Source organism: Lipotes vexillifer, unplaced genomic scaffold, assembly GCF_000442215.2.
Source record: "Lipotes vexillifer unplaced genomic scaffold, Lipotes_vexillifer_v1.1 scaffold2030, whole genome shotgun sequence".
NCBI classification, from domain to species: Eukaryota; Metazoa; Chordata; class Mammalia; order Artiodactyla; family Lipotidae; genus Lipotes; species Lipotes vexillifer.
This window is the reverse complement of record NW_006791849.1, coordinates 776,389-784,674: the sequence shown is the minus strand read 5'-3', so window position 1 is coordinate 784,674 and position 8,286 is coordinate 776,389. Positions and strand designations below refer to the sequence as shown.

The 8,286-nt window shown below is 40.1% G+C and overlaps 1 protein-coding gene across 1 annotated transcript in view; it reads left to right on the top strand.

Annotated features, from left to right (window-relative positions):
- CIT (citron rho-interacting serine/threonine kinase) overlaps positions 1-8,286 on the top strand; it is a 168,969-nt gene that overhangs the window by 122,754 nt on the left and 37,929 nt on the right. The window contains exon 20 of the mRNA XM_007464873.1: positions 4,555-4,608. Coding sequence (XP_007464935.1) covers positions 4,555-4,608 — 54 coding nt within the window. The remainder of the gene's footprint in view (positions 1-4,554; positions 4,609-8,286) is intronic.

Sequence of the window (8,286 nt, the reverse complement as noted above, 5' to 3'; positions counted from 1 at the left end):
TTCACTCCTGCTCTAGAGTTTACTAACCTAAGGATTATTCCTCTAGGATACTCACAGATGAGACTCATCAGTGATACAAATAGCCACGTTCCTAATTTGGATAAATTGTATTCTTGCCCCATTAAATGAATAAATCTCTCATATAATTATTAGGCAAAAAACAGAGTTTTGGGGAAAAAATCATCATCTATTAAATTAGTTCATGAAAATAGGGGCTAATTATTTGAGTTGATTCTAAGTGATAACTCTTAATTTATGAATCTGTAAGTCCGTCTGTGCAATTACTGATTTTTGTTTTGTTTTACCATTTTTCCAGTCCTCTTCATTCTTTTGTGTAGATTTAAATCTCTGGTGGTCATCTTCTGCCTGAAAGACTTCCTTTAACATTTCTTATAGTACAGGTGTGTGGGTGGCAAATTCTTTCAGCTTTTGTGTGTCTGGAAAGGTCTTTATTTTGCCTTCATTTTTGAAAGATATTTTTGCTGGGTATAGAATTCTAGGTTGACAGATTTTTGTTTTTGTTTTCCTTTCAGTACTTTAAAGATGTTGCTCCACTGTCTTCTAGCTTACTCCCCTCTAAAACCCCTCCAACCTCACTGGGAGAAATTTTTCTTCTCTTTGTTTCTCTATAAGTAACTTATCTTTTTTCTCTGGCTGGTTTTAAGCTTTTTCTCTTTATTACTGGTTTTAAGCAGTTTGATTATGATGTGATTTAGCTTAATTTCCTTCATGTTTCCTGTGCTTAGGGCTCATTTAACTTTTTGCATCTATGGATTTATTTTTTCATTGACTTTGGAAAATTTGTGGCCGTTATTTCTTCTAATATTTTTTTCTGTCTCACTCCTGCACTCCTTCAGAGACTTTGATTACATGTATATCAGGCTCCTTGGAGTTCTCTCACAGCTCATTGATGCTCTGTTCATGTTTACGTCTTTTTTTTTTTTCTTTGTGTATTTCATTTTGGATAGTTTCTGTTGCTATGTCTTCAACTTCACTTATCTTTTTTTCTGCAGTGGCTAATCTGCTGTTATAAACTTAAAATATAAATCTATCGCAAAATAGGCGTATTTGGAGAATACATCACAGCTAAATTAGGTGCTGAATTTTTCTTTTAAATTTATTTATTTACGTATGTATGTATTTTGGGCTGCATTGGGTCTTTGTTGCTGCACGTGGACTTTCTCTAGTTGTGGTGAGTGGGGGCTACTCCTCATTGTGGTGCACGGGCTTCTCACTGCAGTGGCTTCTTGTTGCAGAGCACAGGCTCTAGGCATGCAGCTTCAGCAGTTGTGGCACTCGGGCTCAGTAGTTGTGGCTCGTGGGCTCTAGAGCACAGGCTCAGTAGTTGTGGCACATGGGCTTAGCTGCTCTGCGGCATGTGGGATCTTCCCAGACCAGGGCTCAAACCCATGTCCCCTGCATTGACAGGCTAGGTGCTGAATTTTTTTTCTTCTTTTTTTTTTTTTTTTTTTTTTTTTTGCGGTATGCGGGCCTCTCACTGCCGCGGCCTCTCCCGTTGTGGAGCACAGGCTCTGGATGCGCAGGCGCAGTGGCCATGGCTCATGGGCCCAGCCTCTCTGCGGCATGTGGGATCCTCCCGGACCAGGGCATGAACCCGTGTTCCCTGCATTGGCAGGGGGACTCTCAACCACTGCGCCACCAGGGAAGCCCGACTTACTTCTCTTATAGACCTTTTTCTTTTTTTTAAAAAAACTGAAGTATAGTTGATTTACAGTATTGTGTTTCTGGTGTACAGCAAATTGATTCAGCTACATTTTTTAAAATATTCTTTTCCATTTTGGTTTATTAGAAGATATTGAATATAGTCCCCTGTGCTATACAGTAGGACCTTGTTGTTTATCTGTTTTGTATGTAGTAGTTTATATCTGCTAATCCCAAACTCCTAATTTATCCCTGCCCTTTCCCCTTTGGTAACCATAAGTTTGTTTTCTATGTCTGTGAGTCTGTTTCTGTTTTCTAAATAAGTTCATTTGTGTCGTATTTTAGATTCCACATGTAAGTGATATCATGATATTTGTCTTTCCCTGTCTGACTTACTTCACTTAGTATGATAATCTCTAGGTCCATCCATGTGGCTGCAAAAGGCATTATTTCATTCTTCTTTTATGGCTGAGTAGTATTCCATTGTGTATATACCACATCTTCTTTATCCATTCATCTGTTGATGGACATTTAGGCTGTTTCCATGTCTTGGCTATTGTAAATAGTGCTGCTATGAACACTGGGGTGCATGTATCTTTTTGAATTAAGAGTTTTCTCTGGATATATGCCCAGGAGTGGGATTGCTAGATCATATGGTAGCTCTATTTTTACTTTTTTAAGGAACCTCCATACCGTTCTCCATAGTGGCTGCATCAATTTACATTCCCACCAACAGTGTAGGAGGGTTCCCTTTTTTCCACACCCTCTCCAGCGTTTATTACTTATTAATCTCTGATAGAGATGAATATTTTTTATTTTAAAGCAAAGGACCACTTTTTCCTCTGCCTCAAACTGGATTCTTCTTTGGGCTTTCATAGCTAAGCAGATGGTGCCATAATCTACCTTGTCTTCCAAATCAAAAGTCCTTTAAGGAACCCTTGGCCCCCATGTCCATCAACAAGTCTTATTACCTGTGCATCCAAAAGAGATCTCACCTCCATCCACTTCTCTGCATGTTTTATCACGTCCAGCTCCAAGCCACCATCCTCTCTTCCTTTAATGACAGCAGCAACCTCCTCAGTAGTTTTTGAACTTCCTTCTACATTTGTCCTGTTTTGATCTGTTCTTCCTGCAGCATCCACAAAACGACAACCAGGCCATGTCACTCCGCATTTTAAAACCTCTGTTGGCCTCCAATTAATTGCATTTTGAATGAAATCCAAACTCTTTTCTTGGCCTTCAAGATTCTTGGTCTGGGCCTGCCTCTCTACCATCAGCTTGGGCCATATTTTCCCTCTTTTGCTCTTTGGCCACAATCCACAGAACAATACATTTTACCTTGCAGTCTCATACAAGGGAGCCTATATACTGAGTTTCAATGAGTTTTAAGGTAGATAATCAGGATGCATCTTATAGCCTGTATATGATTCTGTAGAGTCATAAGGACATAAACATGTCATAGTTTCATTGGCAGTACTTCTTTTTAACGTTACATAAAATTGTGGTAAATCTTACAATTGATAGCAACTTAAACTTGATGGCTTATGGTATCTGAAACAAGTTTCCAACCATGGTGCTTACCTTTACTCTCCAAGGTACATTCTGATGTTTTCTAATGTATCCTGTTTATTCCATTTCATGGGATAAAACAAACCAAAAAAGTTTGACTTGACATCTTCACTCTTGAGTCACAGCTTGAAGTGTAAAAAACTGCTCTAGCCACTCAGGTCCTTTTTTGTTCCCCAAATGCACCAACCCCTTTCTTGCCTCAGGGTTTTTGCAGATGCTGTTCCCTCTGCCCTTTTCTGTTCTTTGCATGGCTGGCTCCTCATCATCCTGCAGATTTCAGTTTAAATGTCAGCTCTTCAGAGAAGCCCTCCTTGACTGCCCCATCTAAGTGAGTTCTTTTTCTCCCCCCTTATTCTTTTTCCCTAGGCCCCATTCGTTTCCTTCATAACACTTGTCACTGTTTGTAATCCTGCCCTTGTTTATTTTCTACTTGTCTGCACCAGAATGAAGGTGAGGCCAGATATGCTGTATCATGCCATAGTGTCTGCCATGTAGTATGTACTCAAAATATCCTTGTCAGCTGAATGAACGCTACTGGTTTAGAGCACCTCTGCCTTGGTGAAAATCTTTATATTTACTTCAAGATCTCCGTAGGGTTTCTGAATCTCAGCAGCTTTGGATTTAATTTTTTAAAAAGTCCCGACTTTGTCCTGGCTATTGTCCTGTATATGTGTGTTCGTGTCTTTCTTGGGAGAAGGCTTGGGGACGGGGGTGGGGCAGTGGTGGGCAGCCAGTTGGAGGGAACAGGAAAAGATTAAGAATGGGGAGGAAGGGCTTCCCTGGTGGTGCAGTGGTTGAGAGTCTGCCTGCCGATGCAGGGGACACGGGTTCGTGCCCCGGTCCGGGAAGATCCCACATGCTGCGGAGCGGCTGGGCCCGTGAGCTGTGGCCACTGAGCCTGCGCGTCCAGAGCCTGTGCTCTGCAACAGGAGAGGCCACAACAGTGAGAGGCCCGCGTACCGCAAAAAAAAAAAAAAAAGAATGGGGAGGAAGACAAATAAAGGAGAGTAAAACTTCATCCTATGTTTTTTTCCTTTCTTCCACTAGTCCCTAGTTTTAATCTGAATGTTAAATATGTATTTGTACAGGGTGTGATGTGTGGTCTAAATAGTTAATTGTTATTAATAGGCATTGTGTATTCCTGTAACTTTGCTTCTCCTGTTGGGTATGACTTGATTAATTCTTTGAAAAAAAGGTGCTGGGGCAGCTGCAACAGCGTTCTTGGCTTTTTTAGACAAATTGTGATTTTCTTTATTTGACCCATAGCATGTAGAATTGTATTTCACCCTATGAAAAATTTATAATCAACTTCTTACCTTTTAGGCACATAGAGATGAAATCCAACGCAAATTTGATGCCCTTCGAAACAGCTGTACTGTGAGTATTAACCGAAGATGATGAAAATAACATGAAACTAAAACTGAGAAGGAAAGGGGGACATCTCATTCTAATATCAGTGACTGATTTTTGATATAAACTTTCAAATTGAAGCAGTTAATGCGGTCAAACTGATTTGGAAGTTTCTGAGCCTCAGATAACTTCAGTGTCTTGTGTTCCTGCCAGTTTAAAAAAAATTAAACCATTCTTCGTGTTTGGGGAAGGCTTGTTGGAATGGTCAAAATAATTCTCACTGAAGAGCCACTAATAGATCTCAGTAGCTGCAACAAAAGTCCCATTGGAGCTCCCCTTCCTTCTCCAATCTAGAAGGTTCTGTCTGAGACTGGCCCCAGTTGGTAAGGGGCAGTTAGACATGTCAGGCTTCTCCACCCTACTGCCTCTACAGAGGGAAGACCAACAAGTTCTTCTCCTGGGGAATCTACAAGTGTTAACTTCCTAGCAGGCAAAATCTGGCTTCCTAACATGCAAATTCAGAATCTAGGACTCTTTGGGAGTCGTTATTTCTACTGAGAGAAGTCAATTCCAGGAGCAGATAAGCATCATTCATAGGTTATGTAATAGGGTAGGATCAGTGGAAACTCAGCGTCTTTTTGATCAGAGAGAGGGACTAAAATAGGCCCCTTTCAGAAGGGAGGGGTGTTGTCCTTATTCATGGTTCTACCTCCTTTCTTTGGTCCTTTCATTGCTCTGTTACCTCCTTAGGCAGTTCTCAGTCTGCTTGTCTCCATTTGTATTGTTTGCATCTGTAAATTTCCAGAAACACCCCTCCACCTCCTATAGGCATATTTTCTTTTCTTGTAATGAACTCCTTCTTTCCTCCTTACGTACTATAAACGGGACGTTAAGTCCTGGTATATGCTCCCCACCTCTTGCCCCCAACTTCATTTAGATATAAAATGCACACAACAAAGTACATGAAGTGCAACTAATATTAAGCATATAACTCAATGGATTTGTATGTGTATAGACAACTTGTGTAACCACAACAAAGATCAAGATACATAACTTTTCAGCTCCCAGAAGGTTCCCTCCTCTCCTCTTCCCATCAGCATCCTTTGCCCTAAGGGTAACCAGTATTCTGACCTCTGATACCACACCTTAGTTTTGCCTGTTCTTGAACTTCATATAAATGGAATCATAGAAGATGTGGTCTTTTGGGTTTAGCTTTTTTTGTTACTTAAATTGTCTCTGCAGTTCATCCATGTTGTTGCATCCATCAAGATTTTGTTATATTTTAATTACGGTGTCGTGTTTCCAGTGTGCGTATAGAACTGAAGTTTGTTTATCAGTTCTCCTGTTGATGGATGTTTGGGTTGTTTCTGGTAGGAATAAAGCTATTAGGAACATTCTTGTACAGGTCCTTTGATGGCTGTAAGGCCTTGTTTCTGATGAGCATATACCCAAGAGTGGAATAGCTAGGTCATGGGACGTGCCTCTGTTTCACTCTAGTAGGTACCTGGCAGATGGAATTTAGGTCTATTTCCTGTTGCCAGTGGCTGGATCTAGGGTGAGCCTGCCTTAGCATTATCTGTTGATTTCTTCCCTTCCTTGTTCCTCTACTCTTTTGCCTTACTTTTTAAATTTCTTATTATCTTGGTTTCTTATTTTACACAAGAGTTATTTGCTTATATTACATACATGCTCATAAATGATCACTGAATAAAATATAGATCATTTTAGGACTGTGTCTTTTTTTTTTAACATTACTATTTTTTCCTAAAATAAACTTGGATGCATTTTAAATGTGTACATCAGTAATCCTGTTCCATTCGTCTGGAGTTTTCTTTTCTCCTTTTTTCGTCTTTTTTTTTTAACACCTTTTTTTTTTTTTTACAGCTTAAGGGATAATCAGAGTACAATAACCTGATGAGTTTTGAAATGTGCGTATATTTGTGAAATCAGCAAAACAATCAAAATAACAAACATAGTCATCACCCTCAACAGTTTGCTTGTGTGCCTTTGTAATCCTCCCTCCCCCCCCATTTTTAAAATTGCAAGTGTAGTTTTAATGGAATATACCAATATGTAGAACAAATTTGGTTACTTTCGTATGTAACTTTTGTACTCTCTTTATCCCTCAAATTTGCTTTTTCTGGCACAGTGACTTCTAATCCTTCCTTTACTTACCCCTGGCATTCTGTGGAGAAGCCTTTGGGGGCCTCTCCCAGTGGGAGGGGGAACCCAAGAAAGTGATCCCCACCCACATTTCAACTAGGGCAGCTGGGTAGCTTGGGGGTCCAAACCACACGCTCTGGAGTCAGATAGACTGGTTCAGATTCTAAATTGGTCTCTTGGTAACCTATGTGATGTTACACTCCTGAGGCTCCATTTCTTTGTCCATGAAATGGGATGACATTGTATGTCCTCAATTCCAATACACCCTTGATTGTAAGATGCATAATTCATTTAATTACTGCTGTTTGCAGGGCTGGGTGAGGGAAGAGAGACAGCTGCTTAGTTGCAATATACATTCAGATTTTGGAAACAGTGAAACCTAGGAAACACTGAGTCATAGAATCTGAAACTTGGTAATAATACCTGGGGTTCCTGCAAGAATTAGATGGTGCATTGGTGTTTGTACAGGGCCTGGTCCACAGAATGCACTAATCAGTGTTGGTTGCTATTATCATTTTATTATATTGGATTTACCACAGAATCTTGTGTAGAAAACGGTCCTGCTCCTTAAAAAAGTTTGAAAACCACCACTTTAGAACAACACTTGGCAGCAATGGTAGATCTCAGTTATACTTTCGCAAGTTCAAAGGCTGCTTTATAGACACTTTAGGAGAGCGCAGTAAGATGTTCCTTTCTCGTTGGTGCTGTCCAGGATTGTCGCCGCTGGGAAATGTCATCTTTGTTACCGGTGGGAATTCCTATAATAGCTCAATCAATTGGAGCTCCCAGTTAGCAGCTTTTAATAAGCTCATGAGCAGTAAGATTTTCAAGCTCAGGCCATTTCTATATTTTGAAGAGATTTTAAAAAAGGATTTGATTCAATCTGGCACCTAAAACCCTACCTAAGTCTGTTTTGGAGAGGAGTTGGTGGGCCAACATATGACACGGTTTTAATTATGAATCAATCTGTCAGCTATAAGATTAAAAATAAATAATATGCAAATAGCTGCCTTCAAGAAGGAATGAGGCATTAAAATAGGATGTCAGCCCTGTGTCTTTTCAGCCCGATACTCATTGTCTGGCTGATGTCTTCACCCCCAGCATGCTCTTGGACATTTACCAGGTAACGTTCCCTCTGCTGGTTGCCCAGTCAGGTGTGAGAGGTAACATATGTATCTTGAAACCATGAGGTGTGCTTAAAAAGCAACAGATAACCTCAAATAGAGATCTTAAAAAAAATTTTCTTTTTGGACACTGAGAGTAGATAATTTTTTTGTATCCCTGTTTTCTGTTAGAATTGTACCAAGATGTCTTATCTGTAAAAACAGCACAGAAGAAAGCTCTGCTGGCCCTTGCATTATGAAGCTATCTCCCTCATCTTTTTTTTACCACTAAGATGGAATCAGCCTTGCAGTTTATCTTTCCTGCCTTCTATCCTTGGGGTTGAAAGCTTAAGAGACTCATAATACAGGAAACAGATCATTTACCCTTGGTGTGGAGAGAATATACCCACAAAGTAGACCTAAGAATTCTCTTTGCTTA